The following is a 14,317-nucleotide window of genomic DNA, read 5'->3' as shown; positions in this document are numbered from 1 at the left end:
AACTTAATGAGAAACATGCATAAGACCTACAGGAAGGGAAGTTTAAAATGCTAATGAGGAACAGAAAAATAAACAGATGAAAAGACATGCTTCATCTTGGACAGGAACACTTAAGGAGTAAAGGCATTAATTCTACATAAGTTAATTTAAAATTTTAATATTATTCCAATAAAAATGTCAACACGGTTTTTAAAAAGTCAAACAAGCTGATTCTAATGTTGGTATAGAAAAATAAATAAGTGAAAATAATGATCAAATTCTTATTTTTTTAAACATTAATGAGAAGAAGCTAAACCTCTAAATATACTGCAAAGCATAATAGCCAAAGCAATTTGGTATCAAATCATGAATAAACAGATCATCGGTACAGAATAGAAAAATCCAGAAATAGACCCAAATATATACAAAAAATTTATATTAAGTATATATCCACATAAGAATTTACACAAAAAATGCATATATGAGAATCAACATATCTTTTAAATTCCCATTTGAGTCAGTGAGAGGTAAATTAATTATTCAGGAAATTATACTGGGACACGTAGGCTGCCATTTAGAAAGACATAAGGTTAAATATATATTCTACATTTTACAACAACCAAAAACAAAAATTCTGGATGGAAACAAAATGTAAACCTCCAAAGCAAAAACCATAAAAATACTAGTGGAAAACATAGAATTTTAAAGAACAATCTTAACAGTGGAGAAGGCTTTTCTAAATATTATACAAAACTTCCAAAGCCATAAAAGGTAGATAAATTGAATTACCTTTAAAAAAATCGTCATGATTGTTTTTGTATAAACAAAGTCAAATGAAAAATCAGGAATAAATATTGTTAAAGTATATTTCAGACAAAAGCTAATTTCCTTCATATGCAAAGAACTTCTTAAATCAATGAAACCAACAACTCCATAGGAAAAATAGGTAAAGAATATGAACAGAAATGGGCAAAGAGTTCACATAAATGGAACTACACACAGCTCTTAATCATAGGAAGATGTTCAACCTTAGTCACAATAAGATGCAAAACAAAGCTGAGATGCTAAATGACAAAGATCTGGGTGTTTGATAACAGACATCTGACTAAGGGAATATTGCCTGGGAGAGTGCAAATTGGAACAACCTCCATCAGAACAACTTGGCAATATCTACCAAAATTGAAAGTAGAACTACTCCTTGACTCAGTAATGCCACGTCTGAAAACTCACCCCATAGGTACATTTGCATACGAGATAAAAGACACAGATATTGGATAATAATTGCAGTATCACTTGAACAGAAAAAGACTGGAAACAAATATATCCTTCAACAGGACACCAATTAATTAATGAATACTAAGTGAAAAAAGCAAAATGCAAAGCCATGTGTACAGTATGCTACCACATATGTAAAAAACATCGAATATATACACTTGTATATGCTTCTGTACGCATTGACAGTCAATGTGTCAATACAAGAAATAAGTTACATCTAGGTGAGAAACTGAGTGGCTGGGGAACAGGGGCAGAAAGGACAATTGTTTTTCACTGTATTCCAACTTATAACTTTTCTAATGTTGTATTATTCCAGAAATGTTAACTAATGCAAAGGCCAAACAACCCACAGGGTTTCCAGCCCTGCACAGGGCCTGCAGAATCAGACTCTCTGGGGAAGGAGTCAGGGGCTATGCAACAGGCACTGTGTGGGATTCTTGTGCACCTAGAAGTTTGAGAACTCCTGACGCAGAGCATCACTAGTAACCCAAACTTATCAAAATAATAATAGCGACAATGATGTAAACAGTAATGAACACTTACTTAAAAAGATAAAGCCTAAGCCACTGCCAAAATCTTGCACAAGTGTTCCTGAAAGCAATTCTTTGGCACAATCACAATGTTATTGAAAGATTTTACTTGAAAATGGAGTATTCCTTGTTCTCTCTGATGTTCAGTCTTAATCAATATTAATAATTTCACCAGCTTTTTAAACTTGCAAAATGCTTTTGAGCGAAGAGCATAATGAGCCTTACTTGAAGTTACAGGTAAACGAAGTGACTTGCCCAAAGACAGCACAACACCTCCAAACTCAAGACTTTCCAGCTAACAACTACATGCTACCTTATGTTTTCTGAAGAAATCTGTAATTCAAAAAACCGTAACTTTTATGAGGTTTCTCAATCTAGGCATACTGGTGTTGCAAATCACAATTGTGTGTTTCTAAGATGCCAGGGGAGACAGAAAGGACATCACCTCAAGCCTCAGGCAATTCTGCTTCCCCCTCTGCGTTTTTCAACTTCTTCCCCTTTAAATTAAGAAGACAATGTGGTAGAGTGGTGAAGAGCCTGTGCTTCAGAACCAGACTGTCCCTGTGTAATCTTGGACAAGTTACCACACCTCTCTGTGCATCTGCAGAAATATCTGTAAAATGGGATGGCAACACCTCATTCACTTGGTATGAGGATTCCATAAATCAATATATGTGCAGCACTTTGTATAGAAACTGGCACAGGGTAAGTAAAAATATTTGCTATTATTTCAGACTAGTCTTGGAGTGCTAGAACAACAAAATCCACAAAAATAAGGGTAAACGCTAAGGAGGGGTTGGACAGACAGGGAGGAAAACTCTGTAATGGGTAAAGAGAAGACACAGAAGGCAAACAGCAATGAAAAGTTGGTTGTTTCCAAGAAATAAAAAACCAACTACAAGATATTGAAGCAATGGGCCAAGCAAAGCAAAGCTGTTTTTTCCTTGTTCTGCGGACTGTTCAACAGCCAGACATTTCCATTTTCCGGTCTGGGTCCGTATCACTGTTTAAGTTTTCTATCAGAGATTTGGTGTTAGGGGGTGGCAGCACCTCCTACCAAGTCCCTCTGTTCATTAATATGACCAGACTCACACCCTCTGCAGCCTTAGCCAACAGGAGAGCTTGGCCAAGAGCAGATCAAAACCTGAGGAGGTGAGGGAACCAGGAGAAAGCTAGGAGATTCCAATCCTACCAGCTTCCCCAGTCATGGCGTAGCCTGCAGAAGCCCCTCAGACTCGGGGGACTCGGACCAGACCACAGACCCACCATCTCATTACCTATAATCAGCACGTGGGCCTGTGGGCAGCAAACACAGATGGAAGGGACCTTCAGACTGTGCCTCGTGGTTTCTCCTTTGTGTGCTTGCTGCAGAGACTGAGGTCCAGAGAGGAAATGACTTGCTCAAAAGCTAAGGGATATCTAGATAATTATCTTACCACAGGGAACCACTGGTGACTGAAATGTAAGCCCTTCTACTAATTAAACATCATTTCATTTTTAATTGCTGTATTTTAGCCATTTTTAAATATTCAGCTTTTTATAAATCTCTTTAAAATAGTGGTATCAACGGCGAAATGGTCACATCCCTGTGACAGCTGCTGAGCAGGAAGAACAGTTAAGTACTGGCTGTCCTCCTGTGCAGATCTGGGAGATGCCATACTGGAGGTTTTACACCCACCTGCAACAAACTAACTCTTTTAGAACCTATTTGGAAACTATCAACCAGAATTTACCCAAAGTTCCTATGTACTTACTCAGGCTTCCAGCCTAATAATGTCTTATAATTGAAACGACTGTAGGCACCATAAGATTCCTCTCCTCTGCAGATCCTACTAGGGCTAGCACCCAGTCCCTACCTCCAAAAGCCTTGGGAGATGGGCCTGCTTTAGCTACAGCTAATGTTTCAGCCACATAGAATCCAACTCAAGGCCAGAGCTCTACAGAATTTTTATCTGTAAACCCTGTTTTCAAAGATTTGATCTAGCAAATTTATTAGTAGTTCTCATTTAAAATTCCCCAACTCATATCTGACTGCCATTTAGAGCTTCCAAACAGGAGATTCCCAAGTTGACTTGCTACTTCAACCCAGAAACAAAACCCATTTTAATTAGCGAGAACTGCCTTACTCTGAATATTTGGTCCCCACTCTTCACTCTCAGCCTCCCCCCACCCACACATACCCCTCTAGTATTTGCTTCTCAGAGTCACAGGGACCTGTTGACCCCATGGACAGTGCCAGGGCACAAAGAGAACACACCGAAACCACCACACTGCCCCAAAATGAAAGCAGTGTGGGATCTGGCATAACCACCGAAGACTTGCTGTATTGCCCTTCCAGCAGTTAACCTATCTATAATCTGAAATTACATCAATTTTCCAAGGACTGGGGAAAACATTTCCCATGAGCAAGAAGTTAATTTATTTGCAGGGGGAAATGAATAGCTCCCTTTGCTTTCCTGACCCTCCCATAAGCACCAGGAAACAACACAAAGTGACCCTGAAGAGAAACCCCAGACAGAGCCTTCGGTTATGTAAGATGACCTAAAATCAGCGGAGAGTGACAGAGGACATAAATTCTGCAGCCCACAGTAATGCGTCTGCCGACTCTTGAAGCTGGGGGGAACCTTCTATGTAAATGTACTCCTTAGTGAGAAGTGACTTGTTTTTGCCCGTTATACTCTGGGGGAGGGGGTGCCAAGATTACATGTTTGGAAGAAATGGTCAAACTTCCACTGAATACAATCACAGGTGAGAAAGTTCCCATTGACAAAGCCTAGATCAGTGGAGTTTGCTGTGTTAGGACAGGCTACAAGAAGCCCTCTCCTTCTCCTTCTGCCCTTAGTCCTTTATTTCACAAAAGCTGGAATTCTTTCCCCCATTGTGTTCTAAAGAAAGAGGAGCTTTAGCAACCTAATGGCACTTTAGGATTGGAAGTAGCAACATCTGAGACCATCCCCAGGAAAAAACAAAAAACATCATTTGGAAGCTCCAATAAGAAAAATTCATTTCTCAATCAAAGCATATTAACTCTAACAACTGCCAACCCACCAGAAAGCACTCAAAGTAATGAAAACCATAAGAGGAAGGAGGGGCAAAAATGAGGGGATAATTTTCTTTTGCTGTCAGACCAGCCCTGTTCTATTAAACAATCAGCTGAACCCCCACTGTTATCTCTCAAGCATCCTCCCCATCCATCTCTGCCACAGCCTGGGCTGGGGGGATCCCCCGTTATCACTCTCCCCAGCATTGTTGAAAAAGTGCAGGTGAGCAAAGACACATCAGATTCTCAGACCGCAAATCTCTGATTCTGCACAGGGACTAAGACATTCCAAAACCCCATGTGGTAGGAGTTCCTGCCACTCTTCTCCAATCAAGTTCACACTCACTGCTTACCATGCACCAGGTCCTGTGCTAAGCACTTTATATGTACTCTGTCCTGAGTTGTGAGCTATGTTACTGGCATCATTTTACAGATGAGGAACATGAGTTGGATAACTTGCCCAAGGTCACAAGGCTCATGCATGCAGAGCAGGACGTGAAGCCTAATGATCTGGCTGCAGACCCAGCACTCTTAACCACTGTTCTAGCCCACCTTACAGTTTCAGGATGCATAGGGGCTCAGTGGCTTCCCCAGACACACACCTACCCCAGCCCTGAGTCTGACTTCCAACACCACCCCACCACAAAGGAACACCCACAGAATGGCTATAATCATGGAAAGAAGTCAAAAATGCCCCACACTTTGGAGCCAAAATGAAATTACACCATTGTGTTGTGGAACAGCTTCTTGATTTCCTGAAATCCGCCCAACGGTGAAGAAAAAGCAGAGACCGTTCAGACCATTTCATAGCTCCTGGTGAGTGAAAAAACTTCAACCTCAGAGAAGCTTTCAGACTTAGTGGCACTTTGCAAAATGAAGGTTCCAGAAATGAGACCATTTCTAGATGATAAAGTGTATTTCATTCAGAGGGAAGAAATTCTGGGCTTTTTCAAGGTTTCTAAGGGCTGATCCTAAAGAGAATGCTTACAATCTCAGATAATAAGGTATAGTACGGGGTCCCTTTCACTTATAAAAATTGTCCCCAATGCAAATTGAAAGTGACAACTCCATGTGCCAACTTCAAATAAACCATGTTATAAAACAGCCCCAAAAGGACAATTCATCGAAAGGAAGACTGTAAGGCAATTTGCAAACCTCACATGCGCTTGTTTCATATGAAAATCTATAGCCACATACATTATCAAAATGAAACTAAAAGGGAAGGAAATTCACTGTACAGAAGACAAAACAATACCCTTTTTATTTTTAAAACTCTGGTGAAATAGGTTTCCATATGACATCCCATTTTTAAAAATGTATGTAAACCACCAACCTGCCTGTGGGTCAATCACACTATAGAGGCTTCATCTTGGTGTGTACAGATGCCTAGAGTATTTACAAATGGTGTCTGTTAGGTAGTAAAGTTTTGTTGCAAATTTTCCAGCATGTATTCCACAGTAAAATAAAGGCGAGGGCGGGGGGCGGTAATTGGTGTTCTTGTATAAGAATTCTTAACAAATGAGTAGAGGCAATTTTCCTGAGAGAAGATTTGTTCTTGAAATACTTTTCTTTAACAATTGGAAATACAGAAATGGGATGTAGTTGTAAAAGAAGCATAAGAATGTCTAAGTTAACATTTTTCTTTTAAATTACTTAAGTACCATTAAGTTAAAATGTTTACATTCATTATAAAAAATGTTGTTAAATCTTATGCAAATGATTTAACACTGATTGCTGCAACGCAAATTGCACTTTTTAAAAAAAATTATTGTATACATGGAAGAAAAATATCTTGTTTGCTACCCTGTTTACAAATTCTGACTGACTGCAGATCAGTCACACGATATGAACTTTGAGAAACGTCAGTCACAGTGTACGTTACAGTTATAATGCAGTCCTGCAAACTGAGTGATACTTTTGACAAGTGACCTCATGAACCGACTCAGCCTCCAGAGATGTGTACCAAATGGCCTCAAATGGTCTTCTTCGTGAACACATGTGAAATCTGGGTGTGGAAAGGCATTAATAAATTCCGGAATAACCAAAATCGATCAAAAGAGGCACATGATTTGGGGCAACACACATTAAAACCTTTTTTAAAAATCTCAAAATTCCTTAGCAGACAAGGCCCCAGTCCTGGTCCAGGTTCCTGGAAGTGGCCCAGCGGATGCCCTGGCCGACCCACAGGTAGGCTGGCTGGAAGTGTGGGGCTGCACTGGCCTTCCCAGGAAGCGCTCCATCTTCTCCCTGGCTCTTCACTGACAGGGGCTGGCTGGTAAGGCAGAGCGAGCCACTTGGGAAATGCATCTCTTTCAAAATAAAGGCACGGAAATCACACGTCAGAGGAATGTTCTGTCAGCATACTCGCCCCGGTTTGCACAGCGTGGCATAATGGCCGCAGGTCCCAAGGGCCCTCCCGCTCCAGGCAGCGGGCTCAGGCCAGGGCCAGCGCACACCATGAATCCTGTCTCACCGAGGAGGACGTGACTTCAGCTGGCGAGGCCAGGCTGACACCTATATACAGCCCATCTTGACCTGAGTACTTGAGCTCGCTGTTCTCGGGGTTCGTGCTTTCTCCTGCGCCAGACATCACTGGGGCACCCGCCTGGCAGAAGATGGGGACAGAGAGGAGGAGACAGAGAAGGGGAGAGAGTTATCGATAAATCTGTCAGGCATCAGCTCCTGCTAGGTAAACACGCAGGGACAAATGAGATGGGCAGTGCAGCCAGAGCAAGGGCTGTTCACTGTGCTGCACAGGGCCATCGACCTAACCCGGGAGATTCCAGCTCTCAGACACATTCTCCTGTTATCTGGAGAACGCACGGCAGTAACCACACAGCAACATGTGCAGCTGGACCAAAGTAGAAAAGGAACTGGAAGACGCCTATTTGTAAAAAGTGCCAAACCCTGAGATCTCTGACAGTGAAACAAGCCACACCACATAGGTAAACAGACCCTAATGATGCCCACACAATCTAATCATTTCAAGAGAAAATGCAGAGCATAACATATACACGCTCACACACAGGGCAGAGCCACAAGGCTTAGCAATTATGTCAAAGTCTAGAAGAGAAAGCTACACAGCTCAGCAAAGCCTGATAAATGAAATTTTCAAGCACTGACTTCATGGAAAATTAACCCACGCATATACAGGTTTTAATATCTACATTATTTACCTTAATTCTTTCCAAGAAGAATGGGCTATGTTTGAAGCAGATCACAGTATAATGAAAATGCTACATCCTGTATCCGTCGTGATTGTGGCAATTATTTCTCAAAGCAAAAGGTTACCTTTGTATTGTTTCATTCCTTCCTTCCATCCAAATGAGAAGGGCCATGTAGAAAACATATCATTTATTTGACATAATTTAGTGGGATCAAGCCACAATAACTAATCATGTTTAGACTATGGTTTGAGAAAGCAGTTGCATTTGGCTCTTTTAAAAATCTAGCCATAATCACATATGTTTAAATTTTGCCTTGTGCCTTCTCAAAGCTCAGAAGCCTGTCATTTGCTCTGTGCTTTCGGGGTTCTATCCCATAAATTACTGGATACTTGGTTTTTGACACAGGTAGAATATGTTGTACTTCTCAAAGCATACCTTTCTTTTACATACATAATCCCATTAAATCCTTAAAACATATTTCTGGCTGAATTGATGTTACATTCACTTCAGAGAAAACACAGGGCACCAGACACAGGCTGAACTCAAAGTAAGGTGCGCCAACCCCTCCTGGCTCCTGAGGCCTGGAAGACAATGTAGTCCTACTCTTCCCTGGATAAAACCTGATTTTTTTTCTTCAATCCTCAAAATAATCACACAAATTAGTCAAAGAACATGTATGAATGACCCATGGACAACAGAGTGAGGATTGATGGTGGGAGTTGCGGGGGCTAGGCGGAGAAGGGAAAAGAGGTAAAATATTGAGACAACTATAATAAAATAAATAATAAGAAAAGTTAAAAGTTAACCACATGATGCTAGGAGGTGGGGCTTCTGGAAGTCTGACCATGTGACTTCCTGTTTTTCTACCCCAATATCGTACCCGCTGGACAGACCAAGTCTAGTCCTTTATAGGTATCCAATCCTTCCTTTTCCTAGGAAAAATGAGTGTCTGTAAAAATCCAGCAACGATAGTACCCCTCCTCCTAAACTTCTTTTTAAGTAACACAAACTAAAAGACTTAAACTGAGGGCATTAGGAGCATAAAAAAGCAAATTTCAAGAAGTCATTGATGTGCCTAAAATTTTAAATAGATTCTTGTGAAAATTTTGAAATAGCTGAAATAATCCTGTCAAACACACTAAAGCTATGAATTTGGTTACACATATGAATATGGTGACAGCTCTGGCCAGTGCGGCTCAGCTGGTTGGGCATCATCCCACAGAGCAAAGGTCACTGGTTCAAGGTCAGAGCACATGACTAGGTTGCACACTTGATCCCTGGCGGGGCACACATAAGAGGCAACCAATTGATGTTTCTCTCTTGCACTGATGTTTCTCTCCCTCTCTCTCACCCTTCCCATCTCTCTAAAAGTAAATAAATATTTTCAAAAATATATAGTGATTAGCTTTAGCTCTTAAATCCAAAATCCCCACAATGAGCAAAGCCAATGTGGATCCAGATTTTTAACCCCAAAGAAATAAACAAAAGGATGACATTAGATTACAAAAGGACTCCTCATTTTACAGTCTTCATTAGCTATTATACAGCTAGTAGAAAGAGTGAGTTCTTTTATAAACGATTTATGCCACACTCAACTTTGCATTGATCTATTTCTTCCCCCTAAAAGCACATCTGCATTTATCTGACTAAATCTGACTTCATCATAGCAAGTACTATTCTCTAAAACGAAGAGGGTGCCTGCATTGGCCCGGGAAGCAGCCCACCTCAAATGGCCACAAGTGCTAAGGACAAGCATGGGCTTTCAAGTAGTGTCCTGGTTCGGCCACCCACAAGCGTGGTCACCTCCCCAAGTCTCCTTCTCCATAACTGGTTCTGTCTTACCTGCATCAGGTATGGCAGTGACAATTAACTGAGATGTTCGTAAAAGCATCAGCATGACACCTTGCCATGTGGAACATTCCACAAAAAGAAGATACTGTTACTGGTGAGGAATGGGTGTTCAGAATGGGAGGCATGCAGGACATGAGAAACCCGTTCCCAGGAAAACCAGCCAAGACAGAGTGTTAAGTAAAGGAGTCAAAAGAGACAATGTGAGAGAGGCAGACTAGAAGGCCCGGCCTGGCACTTCCTGTGCCTCAGTTTCCTCACTATAAAATGGGAAGAAACAGAGGCATCTATGTGTAAGGTTGTTGTAAGAATTAAATTTGTGAGTATATGTAAAGCTCTTACAACAGTGTGTGGCAATGGTAAAGACTACATAAGTATAGGCTACTATTAGCAGCTTGTTATTACTGTTGAGGATAGAGTGTAGGAATCTCCACTCTACCTTAATCTCCCAATTCTATTCTTCACCAGTTGAGTTACCACCATAATTGGTTGGGAGCAGTGGAATTCAGAGCTAAGTGAAACCCACCTCAAGAATGACCTTATCCTAATTGTTAGAGACAGCTCTTTGCAAGCAAAACAAAAAAGACAAGAAAAAAACGAGGTGCTTCCACAGCCCTTCAAATGGCTCACTGGCCCTTTTTTAAATAAGCCCCATTAAAGAAATCTTAATATCTTCATTATTATTCTTATACCTGAAATAATTCCAAAAGCTACCAGTTGTAATACCTATTGTCTTCAGACAAAAATGTTAAGCTATACAGCAGGCCAAGAGTCCTATTGTCAATGGAGAGGCAAACCACAAATTACAGAAATTAGTGATGAGTTCCTTAAAAAAAAATCAGCTGTAAGGGGTTAATATACAAAATTTATAAGTAACTCATAAGTAACTTATAAGTAACTTATGAACTCACCACCAAAAACAAAGAAACAATTAAAAAATGGACAAAGGACCTGAATAGACACTTCTCCAAAGAGGATACACAGATGGCCAATAGACATGACAATATAGTCAACATCACTAAACATCAAGAAATATAAATTAAAACCACAATGAGATATCACCTCACATGCTGGGGAGAATGTGGGGAAAAAAGGAACCCCTGTGTACTGTTGGTGGGAATGCAGATGGGTGCAACCACTGTGGAAACAGTGTGGAGTTTCCTCAAAGAATAAAAAATGGAACTGCCTTAAAACCCAGTGATTCCACTTCCGGGAAATACCTGAAGAAACCCAAAACACTAATTTGAAAGAATATATGCACCCCCATGTTCACTGCAGTGTTATTTACAATCACTAAGATATGGAAGCAACCCAAGTGCCCATCAGCAGATGAGTGGATAAAAAAGCTGTGGTTCACTTACACAGCAATACTACACAGCTGTAAAAAAGAAGGAATCTTACCTTTTGCAACGGTATGGATGGACCTGGAGAGTGTCGTGCTAAGTGAAATAAACCAGTCAGAGAAAGACAAGTACCATATGATTTCACTCATATGTGGAATCTAATGAACAAAATAAGCTAACAAATAATATGTATATGTGTGTGTGTGTGTGTGTATATATATATATATATACACACACAGATATATATGTATAAAATCAGCTGATTTGAAATCAAAAGCAACATCTGAGTCTCTGAGAAAAACTGGACCAAGTACTTGTCCTTAAAGCTTGAGAACCATATTTATAAATGGAGATACACTCTTTAAACATGAGCTACTACAATGTAAAACTTTTATGTATCCCAATCATCTCTCAGTAAAAAATAAATTATGATTTTTATGTAATGACACATAATAAGATCTGATAAAATCATGATAACCCCAGGTCCCTCACCCATGGCCAGCAAACCTAAATTCTGATACACACCTTAGAAGGGAGTTAGCAGAGATGTCCGAATTTTACACCCTACTTAGCTCTGTAATTTCACTTCTGAAAATGCATTATAAGGAAAGAATTTTAAGGAAGGGAAAGGCTCTGCACAGGAAGACATCCATTGCAGGTTTACTTATAATAGTGGAAACCATAGAAATAATCTAATGTGTAATAGTATGAGAATGATTTGGAAAAGCAAAGTACATCCGCTCAATAAACTATTATGCAATTATTAAAAATAATAAGATCACGTGGCAAAGTGGAAAAACTCCTGTAATGTAATGTTAGGTGAAAAACAGCAGGATATAAAATTTCTATGTCATAATTACAACTTATCCATGAACACACAAGAGTATTTTGAGGGAACCCAGGAGGGCATTTGAGAGGGGACCATTTGAGAGAGCTCCACCTATTAGCCATCTATGCCTTTCTTTGAATATTTTAATTGAATGGTATAAGTACTTTGGGGGAAGAATAGAAGACACCAGCACCAGAAACATGAGGCACAAGCACCCGAGGAATGAGCCAGCCTGGAGGGAGTCATAAAGTAGCACGAAAATATGGGGAAGAATCAGAGTAGAGGCACTGCAAGGTGGGTCGGCAGGGGCCTCATGCGCCCCAGGATCCCCCTCCTATCACCTGGCACAGGCTGGCACTCTGCCATCCATGCCCATGTGAAACATAGTTTCACAGAAGGTGAAGCACCAAATGCACCTCGTGGGTTCACCAGTGGGTTCACCAGTGGAACCTGAGCTCCTGAAACTAGTATTCTTCCTGCAGTAGACCACAGTTGGCACAACTCTCCTTAAGAAATCTGGCTTGTCATGTCATTATTCATCTAAATGCCTTTTCCTCATTGGCAATAATCAAGACCTACCTAATGAGAATCAGTACAATTTGGGGGAGAAAATCAAAGAAAACTTACTGTGACCCTGGACCCAGTACACACACACACACACACACACACAAATACAGGTCGAAATTTCAACTGGTCACTATGTCTTCCCACATCTAGTTGAACCCCTGAAGGACTTCAGTTCAGATCACAGATATCTCAACACAGCAAAAGCAGACACCTCACCAGGCTACTCCACCAAACGTTTCTGAACCACGGCACAGAAGAGCACTTGGGAAAGCCTGCAGCTGAATCATCCTTCCTCCTTTCGGGGAGCTCAGGCAGGCGGAGGTCCTCGCTCTTTCTCTGATCAAAGTGCAGTGAGGGTGGAGCAGAAATCTGTTCTGTGTTTCCATTCACAGCTTATCTGCCCTCCACCCTCCCACAGACAACTGAAAATGGAGGCACTTCCTGTTGAAAAAAACTTGTTATCAGCACCAGTCCCAGCCTGGGCTTAGCACTGAGCGCAGGCCAAGTTAGGTGGGAGACGGCTGATGGCCCAGCAGCTGGGCTGGAAAACTCCCTCCTATAGGAATAAGTGACTTCAGGGGCAACCCTGCTGCTGCCGACAGGGACATGGAAAATATCCACTAGCCCGTGAAGTAGGCACAGATCAGGTTTAAATCACCAGAATTTTTGCCCGTGAGAATAAATCTTTGTTAGTTTTCAGACAGATATCCAAAAAGTCAAGGCTTTCTGAATTGATAAATTCGGGTAGTTAATGCCCAGCAGTGCCTGGCTCACCAACATTTCCAGTTCTTTCTTTGCCTTTGTGGTGCATATCCCATAATAGGCAGACAGAGCGTCAGCCTCCGGCGGAGATGCCCAGGGAGGCAGCTCTGGAAAGGCAACAACATCTGAGTAAAGAAACCCTTCAAGGACACAGCCTATCTAGAAGAACAACAGCATAAGTTCTCTGGCTTGTGAATTGTAAACATGCATTTCATTTTTTAGAAAGAAAAGCAATAAGCAGTCAACAGGGATGTGCTCGGTCTTCCGCGCTGTAATCGCTCCTAATGCAGCCCCGATCTGAAGAAAGAAAACACTGCACCACAGGCAGGTTGCGGGTGAGCGTGTGATCATCTCCAGAGCATAAGACTTTGATGATGACCACCACTGCCTCCTTAGCTCGCATTCAGACTGTCAGCTTCCATGGCCTCTGATCTGTCCTTCCTACACATCTGAGTAACTGTGTGGTTACAGCTTTTTCTTGTGTGAGGGGAAGCCAGCCGTCCCTCATTGCCAAAGCTCTCTTCTCTGCTTTTATAACCTCTGGGTTAGACTCTCACAGTGCTTTACAGTGGCCTTCCTCAAAAAGAAAAAGTAAAAACTACATGTAAGTTCCAACAAAGAAACACTTTCAGATAAATCTAAACGTCCACTCTAAAAAACAATGCTCATTTCAGTTTGAATGGAGGTAACAGAAACAGACAAAAAGTGAATTCAAAAATTTCAACACAGGAAGATTCACAAAGTGTTCTGTCTCCATTGGGAGATGTAAAAATTGTCCATCACAACAAAACCCTCTAATTCTCCCCCAGTGGCTCAAACCAAGCAAAACAACATGAGTACCTTCCCTCACAAGAAGAGAGTCACCGTCACTTCAGCTGACAACCTGACTCAGTTTTTAGCAGAATGGTAATTTTTTGTAATCTAACAAACAAAGTCCTAACTGGAGAGCTTGCTGGCTGCCCCTGTGACCCCTCTTG

General features: G+C 41.2%; 1 protein-coding gene across 3 annotated transcripts in view; it reads right to left on the bottom strand.

Annotated features, from left to right (window-relative positions):
- Nucleotides 1–5,970: 5,970 nt before the first annotated feature.
- Nucleotides 5,971–14,317, bottom strand: part of GATA6 (GATA binding protein 6) — a 29,712-nt gene continuing 21,365 nt past the window's right edge. For 2 of the 3 annotated variants that reach the window (XM_037031811.1, XM_037031812.1), the window contains exons 7-8: nucleotides 7,298–7,429; nucleotides 5,971–7,133 (exon numbers count right to left, since the gene is read on the bottom strand). In XM_037031811.1, the coding sequence (XP_036887706.1) occupies nucleotides 7,080–7,133; nucleotides 7,298–7,429 (186 nt within the window). In that variant the 3' untranslated portion in view covers nucleotides 5,971–7,079. Of the gene's footprint in view, nucleotides 7,430–14,317 lie in introns of all 3 variants that reach the window. The other variant, XM_037031813.1, reaches the window with a different exon arrangement.

The sequence above is a fragment of the Sturnira hondurensis genome, unplaced genomic scaffold (assembly GCF_014824575.4).
Source record: "Sturnira hondurensis isolate 20B ecotype Veracruz unplaced genomic scaffold, ASM1482457v3 Scaffold0001872, whole genome shotgun sequence".
Taxonomy (NCBI): Eukaryota; Metazoa; Chordata; class Mammalia; order Chiroptera; family Phyllostomidae; genus Sturnira; species Sturnira hondurensis.
This window is presented reverse-complemented; position numbering and strand designations above follow the sequence as displayed.